The sequence below is a fragment of the Nylanderia fulva genome, unplaced genomic scaffold (assembly GCF_048542155.1).
Source record: "Nylanderia fulva isolate GAGA-0341 unplaced genomic scaffold, ASM4854215v1 Scaffold28, whole genome shotgun sequence".
Taxonomy (NCBI): Eukaryota; Metazoa; Arthropoda; class Insecta; order Hymenoptera; family Formicidae; genus Nylanderia; species Nylanderia fulva.
Window position 1 is genome coordinate 2,777,675 of NW_028190347.1, and position 16,387 is coordinate 2,794,061.

Sequence of the window (16,387 nt, forward strand, 5' to 3'; positions counted from 1 at the left end):
GTCTTGACTAGTGCAGTGCGGTCCACCATCGCTGTCAGTTGACGGTTTTTTTTCGCGTGGCTAGGCGAGAGGGCAGTGCGGTTTGGATGCGGCTGGCGACCGTGCGAGCTGGAGAGTTTTTCCGCTGACGTTTCCGTGGATCTGGTGCCAAAGGGATAAAAGAAGAGAGAGGGAGAACCTCGGGGCGTTTTTTTTTCCCGCCGGATTTTCGGGGGCACAAGTGGGCGCCGACGATTTCGCGCAAGCGGTTTCGTATCCAGCAGTCCGGGTTCGTTCGAATGTGTCGCTAGTGTATATATACATATATCACGCACGTGCAAATACCGACTCCTCCCCGCCGTACGTACGTTTACGTACGACATACGTGTGCGCGTGTGCTTACTATCGCTCGCGGTGTCTCGGCATCGAGGAATTAGGATATAGACGAAGAGAGAAAAGCAGACGGAAGTGCAGCGAGAGAACGGAGCGAAGACGACGTAGTCCGAGGAAGAGGAGAGAAAGATGAGCAAGACGTGCGCTCGCTGCGAGAAGACGGTCTATCCGATCGAGGAGCTCAAGTGCCTCGACAAGGTACGTAAGCTGCGATCATGGCATCTTTGTTCGTCGCGAGATCAGGAGGAATTCGAGTCTTCGAGAGACTACTTTTCTCGAGAAGCGAGAGAGAAGGAAAGGAGAAAGAGAGAAACGCGACATAAAAAAAATAGAGAGAGAGAGAGGGCGAACGCAACACAAAGAGAAATAGATACATACACAAAACACACATACAGGTACACACGTACAAAGAGAAATAGATGGAAAGAGAGAGAGAGAGAAAGAGAGAGCTAACCATCGCGGGAGAGATGTACCGTTCCATTGAGAAGGGCTCGGCGACCTTCGCGGCGTGTTGGTCTCTCTTCGTCGTGCGTGCGTGCGTGATGCACGCGTGTTTAACGCTGCGGAACGCTCCATGCTCGCCGAAGGGAGCCGTCTACTTGTTGCGCCGCGACATGACGCGACTCGAGCGAACGACTGGGCTGATATAATAAAAAATTGTTTTATTTAATGTCGCTTCGTATCTCACGAAATCTCAAACGAATAAAAAAGGAGTCGTGTATTTTTAGTTCCGTGGCATGAGCGAGATAAAGTTTGTTTTTCCACTATGTGTGTTACAAGGTTGCGAATATTTATATTATAAATTAGAATGAATTCGCGAAATGAGTATGCTAATTGATACAGTTTGTATTTTACTAAAAGCTGTCAGATTTTAGTGCATCTCTAAATTCAATATTATTTACGATCGATGATCGAATCGAATGAATAGGAATATTAGAGATGAGAATATCAATCATTTGTACTCTAATTTCTCTTATGAAAAATAAAATAATTGGTAGGTAGTCATCTTTTGCGTATCTTGCGCGAAAAAAAATAATTGCATATATATTAATGATAATAATGAAATCGAATAAATAGAAATATTTGAGATGAGAATATCAATCATGTTTTGTACTCTAATTTCTCTTATGAAAAATAAAATAATTGTTAGGTAGTCATCTTTTGCGTATATTACGTGAAACAAATTTAATTGCATATTAATGATAATAATCAAATCGAAATAAATAGAAATATTAGAGATGAGAATATCAATCATGTTTTGTACTCTAATTTCTCTTATGAAAAATAAAATAATTGTTAGGTAGTCATCTTTTGCGTATATTACGTGAAACAAATTTAATTGCATATTAATGATAATAATCAAATCGAATAAATAGAAATATTAGAGATGAGAATATCAATCATGTTTAGTACTTTAATTTTTTTTATAAAAAATAAAATAATTGTTAGGTAGTCATCTTTTGCACACATTACGCGAAAAAAATTAATTGCATTGATAACTATGTATAATGTTTCGTAAAGAATTATATTTTTGTCCGAATGAATAACAGCGAGTAGCTGTTTCTAGGCAATAAATAAAAAAAACTTACAATCAGATATAAAGGTAAAACAATTATGCAGGAGGAACATCTCGTTCGATTAGATGTATTTCGGCTTTCTTACCTTGATAACTTGTTCTGTGACGTTCACTTAATTTTTATAGAGAATGTCTCAAATAAATATAATAATATTATCTAAAAGAATTTGGCATTTGCATTTTAATTAGCATTAAATTAAATTTAAAATATTTTAAATTTTATTAAACGTATGTATATAATATCTAAAAATAGAATTATCTCTCTCTCTCTTTTCTTTGATTATTTATGAACTAATAAATGCCTAAAAAAAGTACCAACTTGCATTCTTGTTAAATAATTTCTTTTAACGATAACATGGCAATCCATCGTTTATAGGAATTCTTTTCCGATCATTATAGTTAAATGTAATATTGTGCTCGTAGCACATAGAAAACGGATACGAGCATTTTTCAAGAGACGAAGGATAAACGAAGTGGGAGACTATGCAGAATGTACCGTTCGCATACCGATTGCAATGATTTGACTCAACGTTATAACTCTATAATTTCTAGAAATTTAGATTTTGAAAAACTTAATATCATTAAGTGATTATACGATATAAAATTGTATCCTTTATTATATTTCATCAATAATATTTATATAAATAGTAAATTAGATTTAAATCAATAGTAAATTATACGCATTAAGTAAATTAGACAAGAGATGACAATTTTGGAAGGAATAGTAATAAGAAACAATGTAAAAAGATCTAAAACTAGAGAAATATCTATAATCTTTTTTAATTTAATTTTTTTTATTTATACACTTTTTCTTCTAAAATATTTCTAATATTTGTTGAGTTTACAGGATGTGCATTCTGCAATCGTAAATAATGAAATTTCGTGAATAGCGCAAAATTAAAAAAAATTATATTCTATATATCAGTACTATATTTTTTATACATTTTTAAAACAAGTTATATGTGTCTCTGAAGAATATGTTTCTCTCAAACAATTTTTGGACCAAAAAATGAAATATTTATTCTCGTTTAAATTCATTTGCTATACATAGATTCTTTTAAATTTATTTAAGGTATAATTTTCGTTGAATTTTGTCTCGCTTTAATCGCCATTCAAGCGAAATGTGACAAACACATTTTTTACTTTATTCACCATATGTGCCAACTTCCGCTTTAGTGAATAAACCTTGAAATCCCAGATTTATGACTCGCATTTTGCTTAAAACTATGAACATGAACGAGTTCTGTTCAAATCCTTGCTGGCTGTGTCATGTGTTTTTATCGTGAAAGACCGTGGCGTGCAACTCCCGTTTACTTCCATTTGCTGTGCTATAATTTATCCGACTCATTCCTATGAACGACTGAATCCGGAATCTCCTACTCTGTTGAAATCGGAAATTAAGTCAACCGATTATAAATTTTTTTATTCCAATCTTACGGTATTGATATTTTATTTTGAAATTATATCGTTTTAATATAATTTATAAATATACATTTATTTAGGTAAAGTATAAAATATTTAACTTTGTAAAAAAACGTTACAAAATTACAATATTATTGCAGCAATCTTTTTTTATTTTTACCAATACTATTATTTAAATAAAAACTGTTTAAGAACTTAATATTAATATTTTAATTAGTGTTTAGATTTAAAAAATTAATCGATTATATTGCTACTATCACGTGAGAATTAGTCTATTGTATATGTAAAATAAGTAGGAGTTTATCGCAAAGAATTACATTTAATGAAAAATAGTTTCATTAAAAGGTCCTTCATATAAAATTAATCATTCCGAAAAAGGCACAGTTATTAATTCGTTATTACATAGTTTATTAATTAATTTTTTCTGGTGGTTGTTGCCAAGATGTTGAAAAGGTTGACGCATTATAGCGGATCAAAACTTTTTCTGCGATAGATTACAGGATGTACCGTTCTCGTTTAGTTCCGCTCACCGAGCCGTCCTCAGTTCCATTCGCCGTGATATTCTTCGTCTCGTTTATCCTTACGTTGAATGACCGATATGAGCAAGCAGTCTTGCCGTATGTAAAAAGAAAAAAGAATGTTGGGAGACAGACTTTTCTCGCATATCTTTGCATTTACTAAAGAGTTTTAATCATCAATAATAGTAAATTATTTTTTCAATTGTTTTTATCCGAAAAAAATATTTTTACATATATTTTATGTAAGACACTGATCGATTTTCAAGAGATTATTTTCAAATAATTCCTTTAATTCTGAACATATTCACACATAATCTAAAGTTTTATACATAATATTTTGCAATAAGCATTATTACAATATGTTTTAAATAATTTTTTTTGTTTTAAAAAGGCGTATGCAGAGATATGAAGATGAATATTTTGAACATTCAATAAGATATCTTTATGTAAAATGTAAAAATAAACGTGTAGACGATGTTTTAAGCGCATCTCATTTATGCAGCTTTATACTAGAGGGTTAATAAAACTCAATGTAAGCGAGTTAACGGGGCTTTTAAATCATGTGGGCGGCATTCCGCGTCGGAAAACTAGCTTCGGATATTCGAGAGGAGATAGAGGAAGTCAGGATTCTAAATTTGGATGCGTATCGAGCCACATGATTATCATATTAGTTTTCTAAATTCTCTCGTATGCTGTTTTGTATGCATTAATCACGTTCATTTTTTACACACATGGAATAAGAGGAAATTTGTATTGCAACGTAAATGTAATTAATAAAGTTTTCATATGAGAAATATATTGATAAATCTTAATTTTAATTAATATTTTAATGATGTTGCCTTTAGATTTTCTATTTTGTTGTTAAAAAATTTAATTACCTAAATTTAAATTAAAAATTAACTTGATTAAATTAAATTAAATTTAATTTCATTAAATTTCCTTGATTTTAAATGAATCGTTTGAATATTTTTTTTAATATATAATTTTTAGTAACTTCGCCTGTAATGCTAATTTCACGTAATATAAAATATTAAACTAGTTTACACATATATTATTCAAAACAACATATAATGAAAACGTGATGCTTATTTCTTTTTTCTATCTATCATTGTAATATTACTTATAAAACGATTTACGTATTTTACGTGTAAGTCGTTGTTTACGCTAGATTTTACGCCTGTTCTTACTGCAAACTCTCTTATAAAATTGCGGTTGTAAGTCTCTCCTGTTTTCTCGAAGAAACAGAAGAATAAAAAGAGATAAATGGAAGAGCGGTACGATACGACGAGAAATTGAGACAAGACGCGCATTACGCGGTTAACAGGCACAATACGAATTAAAGTACACAAGAGATTAAGGCGAAAGGGTTTAATGAAGGAAAATGTTCATACTTCTATAACTAGCCTCTTTCTCGTCGAATGTTCTTTCGAATAGCAAGTATTTTTTTATCTCTTTTCTTTCTCTCTTGCAATTTTTTTTTAATTATTATAAATAGTGCTGAAAGATATCGAAATTTAGAAGAAAATATAAGTCAGGAAAATGTGATGTTAGACAAAAAATGAGTAAAATATTGAGGAACGTGTAAAATTAGTTTCTAAAATTATTTTAATTTTTTTATCTCATGTTATGTAATCCACATGGGTTACATAAAACAAATTATATTGACAAAATTATAATTTCAAGGATTATAATTGTATGTGTGTGTATGTTATATATATATATATATATAAATAATATATTTCTTATATTTCTAAAAATATATTAAATATTTCCTGGAATCTTTAAATATATATAATCAGATATTATAAAAGACATGTGCTGCGTTTTATTTTATATACATATATGTAAAATAATATGACGGTAATATGATAATTTATTCGGTATCTGCGAATATATTTATGTATATATGCAGTGTTCGACTTGCAGCGAAACTGCAACGAATCTTCATTGCATAGGCTTTACTTACACGATTATAACAGATGAAGTCGATTCCAACCTGTTGCTTTTTTATCATTAAAGGAAATCGCGATAAAATGTTCCATGGATTACAATTATGTATTTCTTAGTGAAATCAAATTTGCACTTGTGTCAAAGTAGTTTAAAATTTTCATACTGCATTTTATTTTATACGAACGAGATTTCTGCATTTTATTTTATACGAACGGGATTATCAGTTTATCAATGATGCGTTTAGTTATCAAAAGAAAGAGAGAAGGAAAGGTAATAATATTCTGAGCTGTATTATTTTAAAATTGTTATTGCTATCAAACAAGCACTTTGGATTCTCAATTTATTCATTATATCATTGCGCTCTTTGCATTCAATTATCTACAATCTGATTAAATGACTGGACCTCCTCTCACTTTTCTAGATCCACTGGTTTTCAGTCGTTAAATATTTCTGCTATGCGAACGATGCGGCGTGGTATCCGGTTGTTTCTGTCGATTGCGAAGCGTGAATATAATGATTGCATACAGAGATACACATTCCATGCGTTAATTCTCTAAACACGCGCGGGAAAAATGAGATTATTTTTGTCCAATAACAATTTTTTTATAAATGATGCGCACACATGATTCAGTTCTAATCTACATTAGTTTCATGATGTATATCTTGTCCAGAATTGCACTAATAACCGAAGAAATAATTCAATAATGCTCCGCTTTTACTAATGCGATAATTTTGCGATAATAAGTAAATTCGAATCAGAAACAAATATGTAAGACAAAGAGAGATCTATGAGGGATTATTTAATGATTTAATACTTTTAATTTTTTATTTTAATTTTTGATCACGAATTATAAGATTTTTGTCAAATTATAGTATCCTTTAGATAATAATTGATTTAAGTTTGAAGATATCTCGATACTCGAATAATTTTTTAAAGTAACAATTAAAATCTCTGACTTTTTATATATTTCCTACCGATTAGAACGAGATATTTTTGTTGTGTTTAATTCAATTATAATAATTATAATTATTATCAATTACTAAATAAAGCAAGTAATTTGTACTCGTGTATCTGCTATGACGCATTATTTAATATTTAGCTTGTTAGAAAGGTTATTTAAGATCATCATGCGGTTGTCATTGTTCTACCGACTACCACTTACGATTCACTACATAGTTGAACTTTCACTGTTGATGACAGTGTGTCCCGATTTAAACACTCCATTCTTCCTCAATTTTTAAACAAAAATGTATTTTCGTGTTTCAAATATAATTTCTTCTTTATACAAAATTTCTAAACAGATTTTATTTAATAATTCGTAATTTGCTTTATTTCATGAAGTTTGTAGATTTTTAAATATAACATTTTTAATAAAAAAGTGATAAAATAAAGATTATTTTCAGAATTTAATTTGTATAAAAATAATTAATACGTGTTTTATTTAAATATAATAAAATAATATATATTTGATTTTGCTTGGCACTAAAGTTCTACAAATTAATTATAATGGTGTAAAATATAATTTGATTATTCTGTATTTGATTTGTAATTCTTTATTTTTTAGTGTGATAAAAATTTAAATTAATTACGTCACAATATTTATATTTTTTACATCACATCTTCAACTTGTATTTTTTTCTTATGCTAAAACATAATTACAACACATTTCGAACAATCCTACTAATAATGTAATCGCAATATACATATTTCGATCGTGTATACCATAAAAGGTATCGCATTCCAGCATCGTCTCGTGAATTGACATCGACGACCTGGTCTGTGCACTGTCTAGAAACTGATACGTGCCACGCTTCATAAAAAAGAAAGACATTCTTTCGATGTTTTATTTAATACATGGCTATGCACTGATAAGTATTTTACGAAATTAAAAATGTATAATACGTTTCATTGTTCCGGTGAAACTCTTTATTCTGGATAACGTTTTAATTTTGCACTGCATCGATACGATTAAAATTGTATTTCTTTGTCGCCTCGATTTAACTTCCGGTATTTTAAAATAAGATAGCGCTGAAGTAATCGACTATCGCGTATATAATTATTGACTAATATTATTCTAATAAGAATAATTATTTTTCTATTGATATCTGTGCTGGCGAAGAAGTCTTTTCTTTCTTTAAGATATTTTTTTTTTTAAATTGAATGAAATACCTAAGGGCTATTGTTATTTAAAATCTAATTGTTATATAAAATCTAATTTAAAGTTTTCTCACGAGATCGCTTTATGGATCCACTTTGTTTGCCCTCACTATTGTTCTCTTATACGTGCGGCTTTCGAAAGGATCGTTAAAACATGTTGTGCTGTGCCTTTCAGTTTCCTGTTTGCTATTTTGTAACGGAAAGGAAGTCCTATGAGAAAATCGTGGACTGTTCGCAATTGTAAAATTTAATGGAAGCGTAACTAGTGAGTGTCTTTCACAGTGATTTTTCCGAAATTCTTCAACGTTACACAACTTTTCATTGTACTAATTTATGTACTATTTTCATAGTACTAATTTATTTTATTGTTATGCAAAAAGATATCAAACAGCTTGAAGTTAATTTTTTGGTTTTCTAACATGAAAACAAAGGTTTCAAAGTTCAAGTGATTTTATAGTAATGATCATCTTATGCTTAAACTATCAAGATCAGACTGTCTTCGATTGCGTTCTCTTGCGATCTGTAACCTTTATCGATTCCTGAGAACGGCCTTGTCGATTGTCGAGAATTTTGATATAACTATGATGGCCTTCGATTGTGCAAATTAACTTAATATATATATAGCTGTTGACGCAGTGAATAAAACCATACGTGTGTGCTCTTCATTTAATTAAAATAAAGTTCATTACTATGGATCTTTAAACCCATATATTTGCAGTCGAAAATCTTTTCGTAACAATTGCTCTATACCGACTTAGATTTAATTGTAACCTAATAATATTATAATGAAAAAGATATCGAGAAAAAATTATAAAAAAATTAGTTTGGATGATATACACTATTTAGAACAAATAATTATGATTACAAAATTAGAACAGAGATAATATCCTAAAAAATCTAAAGAATAAATATTTTGTATTATCTGAATTTACAAGTCTATATAATGAAAAATAGAAATGTATATTGTGAATATATTTATTCAATGTTGATTATTAAATAAAGAATAAAATTTATCGCGATAGAAACTGTCAGTCAAAAAATACTGATATTTAGCTTATTAGAAAAAATGTTGACGGTATATATATTGCTAAATCTTGGATTAAAGTTGCTGCACAAAAATAAATCAGAAAAACTGATAAACGATCTTCCTATGCTCTTCTAATATTTTACATCGCTTAATTTTATTCGAAGCGTTTTAATATTGCTTGTAATGTTTGTGAGAAAAATGATAAGTGGATGATTACGCACAGCTGCTAGATTGTAACAGACACATTTGACCGATGCTTGCGTTGCATCGTAATACGCGAGCTGCATGTACCCTATTTATCAATGGCAGATCGAGTATAATGCGGTAAGGCTGAGAGCCATTTCGAGATCTAACTAAATACCGTTTAACTTCTTCGTCTTTAAGAACCATAGAAGGGAGGGGAAGCCTTATAATTGCGCTTTTAATACCATTAACCCGTCTGCAAGATCTTATCTTGGATATTAAACAATCATATTTCTTACCCTTATCAACTCGTAAATTTCGCGAATCAAACCGAAGTGCATTGTTATTGGCATATGATTATCTTTCGAAGCAAAATGCAAGAAGTCATTAATAATGATTTATAGAGATATCGGTAGCTAATAATAAGACAAAGGTCATCAAGATCATCTTTTTCTACCTGTAAGACGAAATGGTTCGAAAATCTCTCTCTTTCTTTTCTTTTAATTTTCTTTTAATTTTTCATCTCAGAGCAGAATAATTAATTTTTATTTTTTTCTATATTTTTATTTTACATTTTTCGTCATTTTATCTTTATCGCGAAATGATTTTACGATATGCGTATATCTTATTATTACACGCAGTTATTTATAATATCAGCTGGAAAATTTATAATCTGCAAATAATTTGATTAAATTCATTCTTGTCATGGTATACTAATTAACACACCGAAACTTGGAAACTTCAGATAAAATTTATTTTTTATCACATCAAAAACTGCCGACGTTGCGTGTGTTATAATTTCTCAACAAAACAAATTATCAAATTATTATATAATTTCGGTGATTAAATACGATATGTATATCTCATTAAGATATTACATTGATAAAAATACGATTATCATAATTACTATTCTCATGCGATTATTTTAAAAATCCTATTGCTTGTGTATTAATGTCATTATCATAAGACATTGATAGAATTTATAACAATTCGGATAAAAACGCAAGTTATTATCGTTACTATTATCATCAATAATATTAATCATTATTACGCCGATGTTTATTGCAATGTAATGCAACTTTGTATATAAAATTATTTTTATGAAAGTTTTATTATACTTATAAATTCGAAAAAATAGAAAAGTCAAATTAAATAGATTATTTTTAATCAAATCAAGATTTCCTAAAACGAGAATTTGTACTAACAAAAACGTTAATTTAGTATTTATTAATGTAATCGTTGAGAGAAAATATACTGTATAATATGATATCAGATCGTGACTCATAGTGAATTGCGTTTTTGTATTGATTTGAAATTCGAAGTTTGCAACTCTGTATTATATATTTTATTTTATTTTTTCCAATTTTTCGTGCTACTCGTTTCGCAACTGTGTAAGACTGACAAATCGACATGGAATGTTAATAACAACGTTTCCTTGTTACAGATATGGCACAAACAATGTTTCAAGTGCCAGGGCTGCGGCATGACCCTGAATATGCGGACGTATAAAGGTTTCAACAAACAGCCATATTGCGAAGCGTAAGTAAAATATTATGTATCTTCGTACTTGAGTCTCGCCTTCTACGTGATCGTGTATCTCTTGCCTCTCTGACGAAATCCGCGTTCCACTTTATTGCAAAAAGAAAGTTGACCCATGAAATTTGCTGTCGGTCTTACGATCTGAATTGTGTCGTATTTCTTTTTTTTTTGTCACATAACAAAATAAATTGCCTTACGTAATCTTAGTTGCAGTGTGATGTAACTTAAAATTTGTTAGCGAGAACTATTATCTGAAAAAAAAAAGAAGTAATGATAAGCACGTGAATGAAAAATATATAAACAAATATGGTATTTCATAGATTCTATATTATGATAGATCTTGATTATTCTTTATGTAATTCGTATTGATTTTTTTAATTTCTGGTTTATCATATTCCCATCTTTATTCTGCTATAAATACGCAAATTGTTCCAATGTGTATTATCTAACAATGAGAGAAAGTGTACGACCAAAGATCTCGCGTGCAATTGAGAAAATAATCGCATAAAATTGATTTAAGATCTACAAACGCATGCAGTTCTCGCTCGGTACTCATGCAAATATAGAAGTGAAACATTGACATTAGCGATGCTAATGGGCACGCGCTTCGCGCGAGATTCCTCCGTCCGACGTGCATTATAATAACGCGACGTTTAATATCCGGTAAACAATAGGGAGGAACCCGGGCGGAGGATTCGAGAGGAGCGTGAAAGCAGAATAGTCGCTGGATCGCGAATCGTTAACAGTTAAACGCATGCCAGGCATGTCAACGCGGCGAAAGCGAGCGCGGTCCTTGCGGCCTCCGGGATAATACACGGCTCTCTGTCGCACCTTCTCTCTCCATATGGATGATTCTCCTTTTAAAATCCATCCAAGGACTTTTAAACGCGCGCGCGTGCACGCGTCCTTTTACACGCGTCGCCGATAGCGTAAATAGCATCGCATAAGTTGACGCCCTAGATTTTGCTCGTGTGGTTATTTTGACCACGCGCAGAATAAATATTATTTTCTAGGCTCAATAAAGTTGTCCCTTCTATATAACGATATTTTGTGCGTGACTCGTAAATTAAATGCCCTTTCGTTGAATAAAATCATTTATAATTTCGTTCGTACTTCAATGAGGATTCTGAAACTAGAAATTCTTGTTGATACTTTAATTTACGTATATTAAAGATAGTTACATTTTTAGAAAAGACATTTAAAACCTGAATATAATGGAGCTGAGTGAGAGATCATGCTTGATCGAAGAAACGTAATAAGCAATACTGACGAAAACCAGTTTTTGCTTTTTTTTTTATCTCGAATACTTTTATTCTCTACTTGATTTTATAACTCGATACAAATATATATATATACATATATATAGCGTGAGTATAATTCAGAAGGGTTATAATTTCTAGATTCTAATTAGTGTTATCGAGTGACGGATATTGCAGTTTTTCATGATTAAGTTGCTTTGCCATAACAGGAAAGTAAGCTGTTGCTTATTTCAAAGAATGTTGCGAAGCATACGGTTATTATTAGTATAGGATAATTATAGTAAGAACGGCTAAGGAGATTTCGTCTCACGCATTAGTCATCTATTATTCCCGCAAAACCAATAATAATTATAATTATTTTTGTGTATTGAAGTACATTGAAGTACATTGAAGTCTGATCAGTTATGTTTCACACCTATTATTATACAAGTGCTGATTGAAGTAAGAAAAATTATGATTTTCATACTTGAGCGCATGAATTTTGTGAGATAAGATAAAAAAAGAAGTGTATATAATAGTACAAGAAACTGTATACACACTTTAATTAAAAGCAAATATTAAATATGTAATATGTAATAACTTGTCAATATATGATTTATAAATGATTAGATTGTCGGGTAACATAATAAAATTGACTTGGCGTTGTGGTTAATTTTGTGATCCCGACGAATATTAATTGCTCTTTTTTGTGTAATAGGAGATTCCGAGAGGAAGCGTGCCAAGTTTTACAACGTTTTCTTGCGATAGTCTCCTAACATCTTACTTTTTTATTATTTATTTTCTGCAATCGATAGTTTGATCGATGGACACTTTTTATTATTCTTATCTATCACTTAAAAAATATTTAAAAAATTTAATTGAAATACAGACTTCAGTGTGACATTATTATTATATTAAAAATTATTTTTGTATATATTTAATATTCAATATTATATTAATCTAATTCAAGATAAAACAAATGTTCATAATATAAAGGAAGATTGTGTTTTTTACATATTTTAAAATCTTCCTTTGGTCTTGATAGAAATTGAATTTGGCGAAAATCCAGATTACCCGGATATAATTTCTTTTGCTGGATATATCGTGATTTGATTTGCTTTTGATGATGAATTAGACCTGTTGCGGCTCTTCTCTGCATGCCTTTGTATCGATATCAGTATGCCACGTTGCACCGAGAGATATGCATGTCCATGACTCGTATAGTATTCCGTTTGTGCATTGCGATGACGAAATCTCCGAGTCGCGATTCGAATCTGCATCTCTCTTTTCTTACGTACAGACTTCTCTTCTGCGCTTATATGGCGCTTAATATGCTGCGTAATGACAAATAATTCGCTCGAGACGCTTCGCTCCTTTCTCCTCGGCGAGAAAGCGTCATCTGATATATTTAAAAGGAAAAAATAAATGCAATCCGCCAAAAGAGAAAAATATTTGATCCACTATAAAACCGCATATACGTGCATATGGTTAAAAGGCTATCAAGAACAGAATATTAATGTCTGCAATTTAAAATTGATTTTATAAGCGATTATAAGCGATTATAAGATATTCTTAGAAATTTTCAAATACTCTCTGCACAGTAGCAATTTGCGTGCGTAATAAATGTTAAAAAGCAAGCTGTGCGGAAATTATTTGAAAATTAAATAATAAAAACTTTATAATCATTTATAAAATCAATTTTAAATTGTCTTATTTTATTTTAAGCATCTTGCACATGTATGCTTCCTATTTTATTATTTAGAAAGTTACTATAAAAGCAGTTTTTCGTGAAAATTAAGCAAACTATATGTCGTAGTGCATCCTGCTAGAGCGCATTTTAAGAGGCTCTTTGAGTCCTTAAAAATGAGCCCAGGACGAATGTCTTAGGACTTATACAGGCCTTAATTTTTGCATTAAATTTCTAGCGTTTTTCGCGAGAATTAAGCAATACGTCTTAGATCAGAATCAAAGGAAATGAGTACAAAGTTTACGAAGTCAACGACGCATTGCGGTCTCATCGGGAGAATTTCGTATTCCGCAATTGCAACGGATATGTGTCAGCGATGCGTGTCAAATCAGACGATGCACTGAATAAGCAAGACAGAACATGTGTGAGTCGTGAGATTCATTCATTCGTCTGGTTGCTTTATCCCTCCCTTACGCTATAACTTTATCTCTCGCGCTCATTATCTTGCCCCTATTGCGATATCAGTCTTGATTCACTCATCATTTTTATTACTCCTATATATCCTTAGTATACTTCACTATGCAGCTGTACTTTAATTATTATACATCGATTATTTCACATTTTTGAATAATATTGATTGAACATTGCACGATGAAGTGGAATGTCACATATAATCATGTGTCTTTTCTTATTTCAAATTTTGATGTTATTAATGAAGTGCATATACAATATCTCAGAATTTCTCTAAAAACATACGTAGATCTTTGTTTATATGCTTGCAAAATTTCAGTTATTATATATTGGTAGTCAATACTTGTTTTATAATATGGTGTTATTTAAATATATGATACTCTTATTAGAAAATTTTGAAGTTGTCTTTATCTTACATCTTGATTAATTATACTCTAATTATTATAATTATTACAGTAATAATATAATTGAATAGTATTTTTGAAAATTAAATGACAATGAAAAAATTAAATTGAATAATAAATAATAAGCATTTTTTTATTTGCACATAGCTTGTTAATTTTTACGTATTTTTATCTCTATATTATATGTTGTATTTTACTCGTTATGAGTGAAGCTACGGCCTAAAACTGACTTGAAATTTAGTTTCTGTGCGAATTGTTCGTTGTCTCGAGATTATCGACCTCGAAGGAGAGCGAGTTAAGTAAAGTGACTCTTTACGGATATAACGTTACGATTAAACGAACACGTGTTACAAATTCTCTGTTCTCTTGGCACATATGTATACACGCGCGCTGACACTCTACATACATATATACATCGAATTAAGCGCTTTACCGGATAGCAAAAGAGAACATGTGTGAAAACTTCATGCGTCTTCTTTTTTTAGTCTCCGCCTTTTCTTGCTTCAACATTTGCGGTTCCCTCTGACAACTTGAATTTATCATGTCGTTCTGAGCGCGTGAAATATTTTATTTCAGTAGACACTGTTAGAGGCTTTTACTTTTTACATTTTTTAATGCTAAATTTTAAAAATTTGTTACGTCTAATTAAAAAAATTGCAATTTGCTTTTAGGTATTTTATTGCTAAGTTTTCTTTTCTTTTTTTTTTTTTCTTTTGTGTATTTACGTCATGCGCGCATCTTTCTTCCGAATTTTAATAAAATCATACGTGTGATATCATCCGCGACTGTCATCGCTTCACCGCGAATGATTCACTTTCCCTCAACGACATTCTTTCCTATTTAGAGGACGTCATGTTCATGTCTCATACATATTACACATGTATACAACCGCAAATTGACAATATTTTTCTTGATTCATGTACAGATGTTACGCCAGATATATCGCATTTAAAAAAAAACTTATTAATCTTATCGTTAGACGATCTGGTGTGTACAGTGTACATTAATTTTTTAAAAGAAGGAACGAGTATCATTTTTTATGTGCACTTGCACTTCATATTTTTACATACTTAAGCATATTGATTAACATTTTTGTAATATTACACGCACTACCACTCAAAAGTGTCTCTCTCCTCCAACAGAAATTTTTCTTCTGTACTCATTTATTGAATTCACAACCTCGTATACTTACTTTTTATTAATTTTATTTATATTATATTTTTTATTATAAAATATCAACAATTAATATCACAAATAATATCGCAAATAATATCACAAATAGCGTTAATTTCGTCATTTTTTTCTCTCGTATAATTATATAAATTATGATTGCAATGCGTTTTTATACATAAATTTAAATTATCGAAAAAATAAGATTGCATTAATTTTTTTAGAAAAATGTTTTGCACAAATATTTCCTTTTTAATAGTTTTGTAATTTAAATTCACTATCAATTAGTGAAAAATAATATGCATAATGCTGAATCGCGTTCAGGAGTCATTTGCCCCGACTGCGCGCAGATGGAACAGGAAATGCCGCCGCCTGTCACGCCGCACTTTTAGCTTCGAACAATTTAACAGCTAGTCGTAAAGGGGTGCCCAGCCTAGCGTGGCTTGTCTGCGTTGAACCGACCTTGTCCCACAATACTCTCAGGCTTCGTCGTCGCTTGAGAGAGTGCGGGCATATGAAATTTTATAAGCCCGTGTTCGATGTGCATGTGCAACGTACGCACCTCGCATCGCATTAGTCATTTAAAAAAATTGTATATATGTACGCACGATTAAAAATCATTGACTTATATTATGATTAACATTGATTAATAAATCATTGACGTTTGCATCC

At 30.8% G+C, this 16,387-nt stretch overlaps 1 protein-coding gene across 2 annotated transcripts in view; it reads left to right on the top strand.

Annotated features, from left to right (window-relative positions):
* LOC114937618 (LIM and SH3 domain protein F42H10.3) overlaps window positions 1-16,387 on the top strand; it is a 27,665-nt gene continuing 11,278 nt past the window's right edge. For both annotated transcript variants that reach the window (XM_029311151.2, XM_029311154.2), the window contains exons 1-2: window positions 1-570; window positions 10,651-10,745. In XM_029311151.2, coding sequence (XP_029166984.1) covers window positions 502-570; window positions 10,651-10,745 — 164 coding nt within the window. In that variant the 5' untranslated portion in view covers window positions 1-501. The remainder of the gene's footprint in view (window positions 571-10,650; window positions 10,746-16,387) is intronic.